The following is a 15,327-nucleotide window of genomic DNA, read 5'->3' as shown; positions in this document are numbered from 1 at the left end:
TTTAAATACTACACATCATAAAAATTCATTTTAAATCCTAACAAATCAGCTGAAAATCATGGCTGAATTAACATACATTGTGGACACTTGCAAGATGGCTAAAAATTCATTCTTACACTTCATAACATATCCATGTGTTATATATCTTGATTTATTTATTTTTAACAAAACAAAATAATAATAATAATAATAATAATAATAAATAAACCAAATCAAACAATGTACACAAAACAAACACACCTAAAATACAAAACAAACAAAATACAAAATAAAAAAATAAAAATAAAACCAAAACACTAAGGTGCTTTATTTTTTTCAGTCTCAGTGGTCTTTGTTTTTGTTTGACTGGATTCATTGCTTTTGGGGGACTACTTCGTACGCCTCAGTCCATTGCATACACACCCCTACAAGGTATTTATTTTGTGAGATTTATTTATTTTCATTAACTCTTAACCATAATTAATAGCTAAAATGAACTATTTATTCACCCACCTTTTCCATGCGCATTCGCGCTAAACATACAATGTAATAATTTAAAAATCAACCAGCCATTCACTTTGCACGCGCTACGTGCGCTTAAGAGGCACCTTAATTTGTAATAAAAATGAACCAGCCGTCACAAAAAAGCCCGCGCTGGTAAAAAAACGCTCCACATCACTATTAATTTTTAATTAAGAAATTTGCATTTAGAGACCCAGTCTGGGAATCGTAGTTCGGGTTTCGATAAAGCACCGTTTCACCCTAATAAATTGTAATTAAAATTTTAAGAAGGAACCGCAGTTTTCTTATTAAGGTTTATAACCTAATAAAATGTCACCCATTGTTAATAATTTCTTAAAATGAACCCTTCATTAAAAAAATTCCCCCTCACTGCACTTTTTTCCCCTTTTTAATAAACACGCTTCGTGGGATGGGTGCGTAAACGTCTTTTAGCTGACACTGATGGTCAAGGTTATGGTCCGGTCTTGAGGTACATTTTTATGGTATTATGATTTGTCTATGTGCTACGATTACGGGTACGGTGTGTAGTTCTTTCTTTCTTGCTTGATACGGGGATTTGGATGCCTATTTGTTGCATCGCATGAAGTTTTCGGTCGCATATGTGTAGAGGTCATGCCAAATTTTTTCTAGGATGTGGGTTGTTTGGGGTGGTAAATGGGTTAGTTACGTTTATGTTTGTGTGTCTTTCTGTTTATTGATTTATTTTTGATAGCCCTTTGGTTATTTTGCAGGCATTCTTTCTGATTGTCTGTGTTGTGGTGTGTGTGTTTTCCATCTGAATGGCGCCTCACACTCCTCCTCCTATTCAGTATGTCCCGCTGGTTAGTAGGGATTACTCTTCCCTACTAACTTTTGAGCCTATAGCGAAAGCAGGACTTGCGACTTTCATGGCTACTTCATTCCCCTTGATTCCAAATGATCCATCCTTGTGTGATGAGTTCCTTGCCTCATATAGCATGAAGTCGGGGACTGGTCCATGGTGCTTCCATGACATTGACAGCTCGAGGGTTAGGGAAGGCTTTGTCTCTTCCCTACAAAGGAGAGCCCTTTGTTACAGCTAGACAATTATTCTCCAACAATGAGATTTTCAAGCTGTTAAAGAAGCAAACCAAGGAAATTATGGATGTCAAGAAAGTGATCAACACTTCAGGAGTCTCTTTTTCCAAGATCACTGATCTTGTGTGGAAGTTGTTCTGCCAGTTTCTACAAGATAGGTTTATGCCTACCAAAACACCATCCCATTACTTGTCCAAAGATCTCTTCACAGCTTCGAGGATGGTGTTAAAAGGAGTGGCTATTGATTGGAGTACTTACCTGCTCACAAAGATGGATCAACATTTTGCCAAAGTAACCAGAGGAAATGTCACAAACGTCACATATGGATCCTACATGTATGCTTTCTTGACATACTCAGGCTTAAAGAAGGGTGTGCTACCACCTCCTCCATCTGATCCAGTACATCCCCCTCCACCTTCAGAGGAATCAAAACCTATTGATATAGAGGATCTTGATTCCCCTCCTCCATTGGTCATACAGCGAAAGCGCTTGAAGCGTGTGGCAGATAAAGCTCCTTTAGTTCTTCCTTCAATCACAATTCCTACTACATTTGGCAGTGACCTCCCTGCGTACCTCACATGTAACAACCTGTTCAGAGCACATAGAGAGGGTTCCTTGGACATATCAGTCCCTTCATTGAACAGTCTAGTGTCGGGAGATGCCATTCCATTCCTTTGTAAAGACATCAAGAGTTTGATTGAACTTTCAGTGAGACAGCCTGTGTTCAACAGTTGTATGCTTCCTTTTATGAAGAACTGATGCAATTCAAAGACCAGTTGCATAAGGCAACATCAGAGTTAGCCTCTGCTAAAGACACACTTGTAGATCTATTTAAGCAGATGGAGCAACAACCCAAATGATTGAGACTCAAAGAGAAGAGATATCTTCTTTGAAAATTCAGTTAACAGAAGCTCAATTAGAGGTCACTAGAATCTGAGAGGAGAAGGAGAGGATGTCCAAAGAAGCGCAAGAGTTTCAAACTCTTTTAGATTTAAAACTCTCAGCCTTACAGACTGCTCATGACACAGTGGAATCACAAGCTTCCCAAATCAAGCAGTTGCAAGTCCAACTGGCACAGTCACGGTTTGTTCCTCCAAGCCCCAATCTTCCTCTGATCCCTTCTCTCTCAAAGCAGGACTTGGCAGTTCTTCAGAGATATGCTACCTTGTGTCCATTGTTCCAAGATAAAGTGGAAAGATTGCAGTCCAGGATGGATTTGTTTTGGTCTACCTTTGAATACTTCTAGGAGTATGTTCCTCCAGACCATTCTTTCTTTGTCCACTATCAATTGCAAAAGTTGGCCTTTTACATGAAGCTTTCAACGATGGATCTTCCTCTTCCAGAGGATGGTTTGGGGCTTGGTCTCCTTAGTTACTGATAGAAGTGGTCCGTATGGTGTTTGAAGATTGTGTGACGACAGATACCATGTTGCTGTCATACATGTATCTACGAGGTGACATGTTGATTCCAAATGAAGTAGATATGGCCTGGTATGTGGGAGATGTGTTTTTGCAAGCTGTCTTATATGTCAACTATTTGGAGTTGCGGATAGATGACATGTTCCAGAGTTACTCTTCAAAAGTGGCTACTTGCCCTGATAATTCTTGGCACTCAATGATTGATTCTGTGGTCCTAAATCAACGTCAGAACAGAGCTTCTATCTATGTACTGAGCACTAACCAACTAAGGGTGGATCTCTTAGCTCACCTTTCCAAAAACCATCCATTTGATTCAACCTTTTTTTATGCCTATCATAGAAGATCCATCTTAGGTTCCTTTGTTCCTAGCCTACTGTACTACCAACAAATGGCTCATCCCTATGATGCCTATTTTTCCCTTTATCAAACCAATTCAACAGTAATCTTAACCCTTCTTTTCCAACCTCAATCTTTTCCTCAAATTCCCATATTTACCTATTGTTCTTTTATCGAAGATAGAGTATTTTCCCCTTCTCCACCATGCCCTTCTCCATCTATCCATATACCTTCTATCTTTCCTATTTATCAATTAACACCCTTCCTAACTGATTCCCTAAAATTTTCAGCCACTCCTTTAGCTTATTCCTCCTTTTTATGATTTTTCCTATCCATCTCTTTATCCTCTTTCACTTATTCCACTTCCATCTCCTACCACTTCTATCTCTCAACCCCCTCAGTTGGTTAGTGAATACGAAGGGTTTGATCAGCAGATTCCCAGAAGACGAGGATGGAGCTCGACTGATTCTCTTACGGGACCTCAGATAAACTGGCCAATAATTCCAAGAGATTGGACAACTGCCAGTCAAGCATACCAGAACTACCTTCATTTTGCTCACCAATATTCACAATCTCTAGATCCTTCAGTGAGATTGACAGCTCATTTTGCTTGGTATCTAGCATACATGCATAGGCATTTCCATAATGATCAAAAGGCCATTCCAAAGCTTTGTATGAATGTCAATGTGAACATTGATTCCCACCAGTTGGATGTCCTGTATTTTCATGCCCTATGTCTACCTAGCAGATACCTTGTTTTGCTAGAAAGGATGTGTTGCCTGCAGTTCTTTCAAAATCCTCCAAAGACATTTGTAGATGAATCCTTCTCTATGGATCGTTTTCGAAACCACCAAGCCTTCAAAAGGAATCATCTTCATTGATGCCTTTGAAATGTATTTTGAAAGATTCTTAATGATATATATCTCTTTTTGGAGGTGTCATTCAAATGGTCGTGTTAGTGTTTGTGTGTGTTTTGTAATAATTGTATGTGATGAGATCGTGTTGATTGAGAATACTTTGTTCGAGAGCTCTTTTCAAACTATTGATGGTGGATGGAAAGTCTATGGTGGAAAGCTAAAGAGAACCTCTTATATCCTTTACAAATTTGTTATGGCTTTTTAAATGATTAATCAAATGAGTCAATGAATAACGGAAGTTTTCCTTTAGTAGTTTTTTCTAAAGATACAGGTAATAAGTTGGGGTCGTGGTTTGATGAGATTATTGAAGATCCTACGAAAGATAAAATTAAGCTCTTAATGAACTTATATTCTTCTTTTCCTTAGGTTTCGAGGATGCTTCCTTTCTAAGTATGGGGATATTTTGAGAGTGGAAAAAGACTGAATTTTTGACTGATTTTTGTTGTTTTTGAGGACTGAATGATTTATTTTTGATGGATTTAGAGTGATATATGGTTGATAATGGAAGTATTTGAGAGTGTTTTGGATGATATTGATTATATTTTGGAAGTTCATGATGATTCTTAGTGGAGATATGAAGCTCTATGATGTTCTGATAGGTTCTGTTGAGCTTCTGATTGGTTCTGTATACCCTCTGTATAGCTTCTGTTTTGTTCTGATTTTCTTTTGTATGAAGCATGGATTGATGATTGATGAAGATTGAGATCTTTTGGAAGCCTATTGGATAGTTTTTGATAGTATGGAATGGTTTGAGTATGAGTTATGAGGTTCTGATGACCTTCTGTAACCCTCTGTAGACCTTCTGTAGAGCCTCTGTCTTTGCTCTGTCTCTGTACTGTAATTGTATTGTAGCTGCTCTGGTACTGTACTGTAACTGTTCTGTAGACCTTTTGTAAGTGTTTTGTAGAAAGTATGTGTGAATTTGGGGAAGTTTTCTAACCTTTGGAAAGGATGAATCTAAGTTCAAAAGAGCTAAAACAAATGGAAGAAGCAGCTACTGAAGAGACTGAAGAGAAGACTAAGTGACAGTGATAGTAGTGAGATATGAAAAGACACTGTAGTGGCTCTGGTGACTCTTCATATCAAACATACCTCTTGGGAGGTGCATCCATGACCTAATAAGGATTATTGAGAGTTATTATGAGAGTATTATAGTGAGGAGATAATGTACTATTGATAGAGAGAGAGAGAGAGAGAGAGAGAGAGAGAGAGCCAGAGATAGTCAATTCTATCAAAATAATGTAACTGTATATGAGAGATTGAGAGAGAGAACTATGAAGACATTGAAGATGAATAATATGTGATTGATTTCCATTCAAAGATGGTGTATTCTTTTATTTTCTTTGTTATATTGAAGAATTCTATGAAGATGTTGAAGATTATACTTGATTCTATCAAATCCATGGGAGATATCTACTATGATGTTGCGTGAAGAATTGTTGTTTTCTTTGTTTTGATGAACAAAAGAATGAAATAAAAGCTTGTCGATGTTACAAGATAGATTTTCTTGCAAGATAATTCCCTTTTCCTTGGTGTCCCTCTTGGGGCTCCACCCAACAACAAAGTCCATGCTAATAAATTGCCACTTCATTTGAGGAATGTCAAGAGATTGTAGCTTTCAAGGTATCTTGGCATGCTTAGCCTTAATGTGCTAGCAAGACAAACAGTCCATGACATATTTTAGTACATCTTCCTTAAGCCTTTTCCAGTGATAGCTCTTTTTGACCATTTTGAGGGTCTTAACATATGTGGGATGGCCTGAAAAGGGGGAGTCATGTGCTTTCCCAGAGTATTCTCTATTTGGGTTTCTTACTTGAGGGATGCATAGTCTTGTCCTAAAATAGACAAGTCCTCCATCGACAGAGAATTCTTGATAATTAATCTTAAGTTTAGGTTTCTTTTTCTTTTTCCAAAATCTCCTTTATCATCTTCAGATATTTTGGGTCATGGCTAGCTTCCTCCTTAGCTAATTTAAGGATAGGGTTACTAGGCATTGACACCAAAGTCGCTAATGGTTCTGCCATTGAAGGTTCCTCCATAATAAGAGAATTGAGGAATGCCTTGCAACTTAAGGAATTAGTGACCAGGTCTATACCTGATATCAAAGTCATATTGTTGCAGAACTTCAATCCAGCAATGTTGCCTCATATTGAGGTCATCCTGGGTGAAGATCCATTTGAGGCTCTTGTGGTCCGTGTGACCAAGGAAAACTTGTTGCCAAGAAAATAGTGTTGCCAAAGTTTGAGAGCATGAATAATTGCTAGCAACTCCAAGTCATGAGTAGCATAATTCTTTTCATAGGTTTTTAGCTTCCTCGAAGAATATGCTATAGGATGACCTTCTTGCATTAGTACACAACCTAGTGCAAGTGAGCTAGCATCCGTGACAACTTCAAATTCCTTGTTCAAGTCAGGGAGTTTTAGAATCAGTGTTGTCACTAAGCTATGCTTGAGTTGATCAAAACTTGTTTGTTCGATGGGCGTCCACACTATGGCAACCTGCTTTTTTAGAAGATTTGTGAGGGGTGCTGCAATTAAGGCATAGTCCTTAATGAAGATCCTGTACCATCTTGTTAGGCCAAGAAAACTACGCACTTCTTTGATAGTGGTTGGTGGAGGCCACTCTTGGACATCCTTAACCTTTGTACAGTCTACATAGATTCCTTCTTCTGACACAATAAACCCAAGATATTCGATCTGTCTCTTAAGAAAGGCACACTTTTTATTCTTAGCATATAGCTTGTGTGTCCTCATGGTCTCAAGGACGATGTGACCTTGGGGTTCATGATCCTCCTCTTCCTTGGAATAAACCAAGGTGTCATCAAATAAGACAAGTACAAAATCATCGAGATATGGTCTAAAAATGTCCTACATTAGCCTATTAAATGTAGCAGGGGCATTAGTCAATCCAAAGGACATTACCATGAATTCAAAATGGCCATATCTAGTATTGAATGTTGTCTTAGGAATATCCTCCTCCTTGACGCGAATTTGGTAGTATCCTGACCTCAAATCAATTTTGGAGAATATTTTTGCTCCCTGCAATCGATCAAGTAACTCGTCTATCCTTGGGATAGGATATTTATTCTTCATGGTTACTTGGTTCAGGCCTCTATAATCGATGCAAAGGTGAAGTGTTCTGCCCTTCTTCTTCTGGAACAAGATTGGAGTCCCCAAGGAGAATTGTGAGGGCGTATGTACCCTTGGTCCAATATCTATTTGAGTTGTTCTTTTAACTCGATAGCTTTAGGAATGGACATCTTATAGGCCTTTTTGCAAGTGGTGCAGCATTTGGCATCAGCTTAATCTCATGGTCAACTTCCCTAGGTAGTGGTAATTCTGTCAATTCTTCCAGGAATACATCCGCATACTTTTTCAACCATGAGGTTCTTCATTGGAGTCCTCTACTTGTTCTGGCTTGTTTACTTGATCAGATAGACAGATAATCCTTTCCTTATCCCTTGAGTTATTCGTGTTGCCTTAGCTAGTTGGATCTTTAGTTTACTAGCTTCTCCTTGAGTTGTAACTAACTCACCTTTAGGACTCTGAAAGGAAACTTGGCCTTTTCCACAATAGATGTGAGCATTGTTGGGGACTAGCCAATCCATCATGAGTAGGCACTCATGGACCCCTAGATCCATTACCCCAAACTTAACAAATGTGGACTCTTTTCCAAGTAGAAATTTCACCATAGTAGTTTGTCTAGTGCAAGTAATTTCTCACCCATTTGCTAATTTGACAAGTAAGGAAGGTGCAGCTACAGTTGCTATTCCTAACCTTCTTGCATAAGCAGGTGAAATGAAAGAATGAGTACTGCCACAGTCAATCAAGGTTTTGAATTTCTTACCTTGGTAATCCGATGGAGTTTGGATCATCAAAAATTGGCGGTTTGGCCCCTTTTTATGGAGAGTGGCATGAACTGATGCCCTCTCAATCTTAGCTTCCGTGGGTGGGTTCTTCTTCGCTGATTTCCTTAATGGTGATGTTGGAATTTTTTTCCCTTCACATTGCTGGGCGACCCCGACCACATGTAGCCCTGGCTTGCCCACTAAATTTTCCTTGACGACGATCTTCACCAAGTTTGGGACATTCTCTTTTGAAGTGCCTAGGTTCCTTGTAGTAAAAACGTCGTAGATTCTAGTCATTTATTTGAGTGGGGACAAAGTCACTAACTGCATTTGCCTTTGGCTTCTTGCGTTGGCCTTGACACTGTCCTTGCGGCCTTTTAAATTGAGCCTTCAACATACCTAGATTCTAGTCTTTGTAAGACCAGGGTCTATTATTCCTAGATTTTGGCTAGACTTCTAGGGCAATGGGTCCCACTCTTATCAATGCATCTTGTAAATTCGAAGGATGCATTGATTCCAATCGAGTGTTCATTGATGGATTTAACCCATCACAAAACTTAGAGACTTGTTGGAAAATACTCATTTTTTGGGGCATATTTTAACAAGGAGACAAATTTTGAGTTGTACGCCTCCAGAGATAGGTCCAATTGTTTCAACTTAAAGAACTCATTCATCTTTTGAGTTCTGTATGCAGGTGGCATATACCTTCCCTGCACTAATTCTTTTAGCTTAACCCAAGTTACCATCCTTTCTTTGATTGCTTGATCTTTACACCACTGCTTCCACCAGAGCCTAGCTTCGCCGGTGAGTTTAAGCTTAGCAATCATAGCTTGGTTTGCAGGTTTTGTTCCTGTTGCACTGAAGTAATCCTCCATGGATTCAATCCATACTTCGGCATTAACTTCAACAATCTTTCCTTTTCCATCAAATTCTGGTGGTTTGATTTACTTGAGAATAAACTTCTTCTCTTGTGCCTTTGTTGGTCGGTGGGAGCAAGGTTCTGATTCTACGTTTAAGGTTGTATCTGGTTCAATTTAAACATTCATGTTAAGATTGCTTTTACACATCTCTTCACAACAACTGGTCTCAATGCACAGTTTATTTTTCATCAATATTGTGCAATAAGTTAGATAATCATAAAATTCTCATTTATTCATAAAGAGGCATACGCCTCAAGTACAATTATTCATGGATAGGTAGAGATAGGCTGGGATGATTTTTCTTTCAAGAGATACATCAGTGCCATGTTAATAATTCCTTATTGGATTACGGGGACATAATAGTAATATGGGTTTGGAAAATGGATTCTTAGGAAGCGGTAAGTCATGGAAAATTCAGGAAATCTCCACTTTTGATAGCCATGACGTTTGTATCACCTCATTACTTTAATTCTATCTATCGGCAAGACTTTGACCACCTCCTCATAGATGTATCAAGTCTGTTCTACTTGCCGGCGTCCGACGTGTAGGATGGAGTTCACATGTGCCTCATGGAAGATGAATAACTTAATAATCTTCAAGTCCTCCAACCATTTTAGCCTCTTTAGATTGTTTTGAAGATAGTCAAATTGGTTGGCATTTATGTAACAGTAACCTGCACTCCAAGTCCAACACCTTCCCCCATACAGTGATGAAGAGTTGTAGAGGTGATCTAGGATCCCCATCATGTCGGTTCTTCTATGATAACTTGAAGAATTCATAGTAGTTCTGAACATGATATGAAATATGAGGAACCTACTCCATGCCTCATAGGTCTAAAAGTAACAATAATCCAGAAGCGAGTAAAAGTAAAATATTTTCTAGTGAAAACATCACTTCACTCTACCTGATTTATTCTTATCTTGATTGTGTTATTTGTTGTAACTGATACCAACTGTAACGCGTCCGGTCCTTGTTGACATGTTTTAGTAGTTTGATCTAAAAGTCGTTGCTTGGCACACCCATGGAATGTCACAAGATTTGTCAGTTAGAGACTTTTGATTCTACTTTGCAACGAAACATATCAATCAACCTTGTTAGGATCGACCTGAATTTTACTAGGTTTCTAATGGTCAAGTCATTCGAGAGCATCGTCTTCGGTCTCCAAATGATCTCCTTTGTGTAGAGCATCTAAACCAAAGTTGAATCGTATCACAGTTGGTTCAAAGAGAATGGAAACTGAGAGGGCTGCATCATCGCTCAACCTCTCTACCCATAGGGTAAAATCTCATTCTGGTCCCCTAAAATGATACGAGCCAATGTTCTATCCTGCATTAACTATAGTCAATATGTCATCATGGTTTGAATGTTGAGAAGCCTCCTAGTTCTCTGGGACCACCCCACCGTAGGACAAACCCGTCAGAGGTTCCACCCACCCGCTTCCCTTGATAACTTTAGTTTTCTACTTACCTAAGGGCACATTAGTGGTAACACATACAATCAACTTTCTTAATTAATCCGTTAGTCATATGTTTCTCTACATAATCTTATGTACTGACATGAAAACAGTTCACGTAAATTTCTTCAAAGTAAACTTTATATTAAAATTTAACTTTATATTAAAATTTTAACTGAGATACAAATCTTGTCCCTAGGATGATTCCCCCAATCCATAAGGATTGCTCTTATTTTCTCCAAGTTTCCACCCTTGCACTAGTAATAGGGCCTCAAGAATCCATCTCGAGTCACGTAGACCATTTGAGTAGGACCCAGAGGCAAGGAATTTATAGCCAGAGCCCCCCTGGCATCCAAGCATCCTCCTACGATTAAACTAATCCATGAAGAGACCTCTCGTGGCAGGTTTGGTCCACATTCCCATCACAGTTATTTAGAACCCCCCTTGGATAGGGTTGGTGGCCACCTGGGAGTGGCTTGACACACCTGTCCAAGAATCTAACCTGATTCATTTTACAAGATTCTTATGAGAGCTTTGGTCTAACAATCCTTTCACAAACACTACTCTTAAAATTTACAATCACAACCAATAATGTGGGCGGGTGCTCAAAACACTTGCTAAGGTGGAGTTCCTTTTAAATGATTAGCATTCAACCTTTGAATTTTCCTTGCCTTGATGAGATTGGCCATGATGCATTTGCAATCAATCCTCAATGTTATCATCCATATCCCTTGCATGACAAATGTATCCTAGATACAAGTCCTCTTACTCCTGGGTGAGTAATCTATGCTTCATCCCTTGATTATCCTTGCAATAGGAATTGCAATTGGCCTTTAGTAGGCATTACCATCCCCATTATTATCCCCACAAAACCCTACCCGATCCTCTAGGTTTAGGGTTTTTGCATAAGTCAGATTAAGTCATCCTAGATCACTCTAGGTTCTATCTAGGGTCCCTTCTATTCTCATTATCTCACTCCTTTGTTTTCCTTGCAGAGATCACTATCAACTACCTCATGTTCAATAAGAATAACTCTACCATAGTTTGGATGATCACCACTATCATGGGGTTTTATTTTTCCACGATAGCAAACGCAAGTTTGCTATGAATAGTTGCATGTTTGTGGGCAACTATGCTCTCATCAATGAGTGTGGAAAGAGAAATTAGTGGTCTTACAGGTTAGACAGTGTTTCCATCGTCTTGGTAGTTGTGTCACAACTATCATTCTAAGGTTTACCTATTGATCAATAATCCTTGGGATCGCCTAAGTAAGTTGACCTTCTTACTTGGACAATTTTAAATAGTCTAATTATCTTCATCATTATCTCAAGCAGATCAGAGCTTGTATGTCTTTCAAGTATTCATTATTGTAGATACATTTTTTAATGCTGCAAGTAACCTAATTCATGCACATTGCAACCATGGGATGTAAATGCAATATTATGGAAAAAAAATAACACTTATATCTCCTCCAATTCTTTTCTCTTTGCAAGTGAAGTAGAAATTGAATATACTATTTATACAAGTGAAGAAGAACTTAACTCTTTGCACATGCAATGATGCAAGAATTTAATGCTTTTTATGGATACATTTATTTCTTGCAGAAATAGATGAAAATATTTCTTTTTTAACTAAGATACTTAAGGTCCTGCCTTGCAATCATAAGACACAACTTCCTAGATGCAAGTCTCCTTCATCAATTTATGAAGAGAATTTTTTGCTGGTTGCTCACAGACTATTATTTGTCATAAGTTTTGGGAAGATATCTACATCAATTATATGCTACAAATGCTATCTACTTGGCATGCTATTACATCTAGATGTTCTATTGCATGATTGGGGATGTATTTGACATGTATGTAAGTTGAGACACACTAGTTACTGCAAAGATTACTGTTATAGGTTCTTGGACTAAAAATGTCATACACAACTAAATGGTTTGTAGAGAGTTAGGCACTTACAACTTGTATACGACATTGAATACTATAGCTGCAAATATGGCAAATGCTCAATGCACTAACAATATCACTTAAATTGTGGGAGAAAATCTTAAAAACTTTGCTTTGTGGAAGCTGAGGATGCAAAATTTCTTGATTGGCAAAGGCTATTGGGATTTGTGTACGGGGGCTGATTGAATTTCTTGAATGAAATCCAACTCATGATTAATGGAGAGCTCATCAACAGTGATTGGAAAGAGCAAGCAAAGTGTTACACTAGTTCTCTTTATGCATTTTTGATGTGATGGCTATGAAAATTACAAGCTATCAGTCTCCCAAAAGATGCTTAGGATATTCTCATGAAGAATTATGGTAATGTTACTCACGCAAGGAAGATATAACTGAATTAGTAGTTTAATAATATATCTAGAAACAGTAGGAGCATTCAAGATTATACGATAGATATAAAAAAACATAGCAAATCAGCTTGCTACTATTGGTTCCAAAGTCTTAGAGGATGACATGATTGCAGTTACATTGAATGGATTAGGCAAGGAGTAAAAAGCATTTGATACTTCAATTTATGTGAGAGTAGATCCCCATTTCTAGGATGAGTTACTTGCATTGCTGCTACTTGAGGAAGTTAAGCTTGGCTTGAATACAAGTTTGAGTACCTCTTAGAGAGCAGAGATACTGTCTTTTACTCTAGTCAACAAGCTAGAGGTGGTAGAGCTCGTGGAGCTTTTTGAGGTCATGGGGACACTCAAAGTACATATGGACAGTAGCAACAGAATGCATGGCAAAGCTTGAATGTGCAAGGACAGCAAGGATCTAGAGTCTTTCTAGGCAGTGGGAGATCACTTAGAGGTAGAGGTGGCTCTTGATAGTCGCGTGAGCAATCTAACCATGATAAAGACTATCAAAATTGTAGAAGATATGGACACATAGCAAAGGATTTTCATAAAAATCAAGAAGATATGAAAGCAAAAGGCAAACAACATGGAAATGATGCATCTTCTAGTGGTACACGGGAAGATCAAGGAGATAGGTTGTTTGCTATGCAGTATATTTCTAAGAATACATTAAGCAAGGCAAGGATGACAAGTGGTATATAGACTCAAGAGCATCCAATCATATGACTCTGCATGGTGAGTGGCTTGATGAGTTGGCATCAAGTTCCCATAGACATGTATACGCTAGTGATGACACACAACATGATATTAAGCATACAGGTGTGGTTCCACTAATAATGCCTGATGGCAAAAAGAAGAGTATATATGATGGACTATATGCATCTTCTACTACTAGGAATTTATTGTCGATTGGACAAATGGCAAAACAAAATATGCAAGTTAGATTCAACAGAGATGGTTGCTTTATTCAAGAATATGAAAATGGTTGCAAATTGATTGCTAAAGGCATGAGAGATTGTAGAATGTTCACTTTGGATACATCTATCAGTGAATTAAAAGCAAGCATGTTTGCCCATGATAATGAAGAAATTTGGCACAAACTCATTGGTCATGTCAATATTCACAGGTTGAAAACTATGCAGCAAAAGCAGGTTATACTTGGTATGCCAAAGTTTTACACTGATCTAGGACATGTCTGTTTTGCCTATCAATTTGGGAAACAAACAAGGTTTCTGTTTATGTTGCATATTAGAAATAGTTCTTGGCCTTTGCAATTGATACATTCGGATGTATGAGGTCTTGCCCATAATGCATCTTTTGGTGATGCTAGGCATTATGTCATTTATCAATGATTTTTGTAGATATATATGGCTGTATATCCTGAAGCATAAGGATGAGGTACTTGACATATTCAAGGATTTTAAGACATGATAAAAATGAGTTTGGATGTTACATCTCATGTTTGGTATCTAATGAAGGTGAAGAATATGTCTCTAGAGAGTTTGATAGATACTTGGCAAAATATGGCATAAAAAAGCAGCTCACATGTAGTTACACACCATAACAAAATGGTGTGGCATAGAGAGAAAGAATTGTGTATGTATGGAAGACACCAAGGCAATGCTCAATGAAAAGAACATGCAAAATGCTTATTGGGCTAAAATAGTTGTCGCCTTTGTTTATGTACTGAATAGAATACTTACAGTTGGAATTCATGACTTGACTCTGTATGAGAAATTGTATGGGCACGAGCTTGATATCAACCACCTTAAAGTGTTTGGTTGCATTGCTTACGTACATGTACCTGATGAAAAGAGAAAGAATTTAGATCTGAAAGCTGTAAAGAGTGTCTTTCTTAGCTATGCATAGGATAGAAAGGCCTACAAGTGTTATAATACATCCACTCAAGAGACCTTGATCAGCAAGGGATGTAGTGTTTGATGAGCTTACACCATAGTGTGGTGGTTCAAATGCAATAGTTTTTGGTGGACAAGCTATCCCTATTCATGCTAAAAAATTTCCTTCAGCTAGTACTACCATGAGTAGACCTACAGGTGATGGTTCTTATAATGTTAGTCCTTGGACAGGACGACTACACAATCATGTTTCTACATCCACCATTGACATGGATATGTCAGTGGGAGGGAGATTAGATAAAGGCAAAGAGAAGATTTTTGATGATGTAACTAGCCCACTTACAGCTAGCTATGAGTCACATGGAAGTGTTAGTCTTGACAGTGAATTGGGCATACCATTAGTTATGATGCTTGGTGTAAGGAAAAGCAAGTATATGCCACCTCATGAGAGGTAAGCACAGAGTGAATTGCAGCTAAGAAGGACTAAAAGGGGCAGACAACTAGTTGATAGGCTGACATATAGTGGGTATTCAGTCAGATATTATGCATATATGATTAAAGTGTTAGGTTATAGCAGAGACCCTACAAAGTTCAGTGAGGCAGTAGATGAAAACTGGTGTGTTGCCATGGAAGAATATGCAAACTGGCTAAAAATGAAACATGGGATTTGGTT

At 38.2% G+C, this 15,327-nt stretch overlaps 1 protein-coding gene across 1 annotated transcript in view; it reads right to left on the bottom strand.

The window, feature by feature from the left end:
- Window positions 1–8,950, bottom strand: part of LOC148039829 (uncharacterized) — a 103,361-nt gene extending 94,411 nt beyond the window's left edge. The window contains exon 1 of the mRNA XM_087662347.1: window positions 8,781–8,950. Coding sequence (XP_087518473.1) covers window positions 8,781–8,950 — 170 coding nt within the window. The remainder of the gene's footprint in view (window positions 1–8,780) is intronic.
- Between the last annotated feature and the right edge of the window lie 6,377 nt (window positions 8,951–15,327).

Source organism: Lygodium microphyllum, chromosome 2, assembly GCF_053477565.2.
Source record: "Lygodium microphyllum isolate KBCC chromosome 2, Lygodium_microphyllum_v1.1.10, whole genome shotgun sequence".
Lineage (NCBI taxonomy): Eukaryota > Viridiplantae > Streptophyta > Polypodiopsida > Schizaeales > Lygodiaceae > Lygodium > Lygodium microphyllum.
This window is presented reverse-complemented; position numbering and strand designations above follow the sequence as displayed.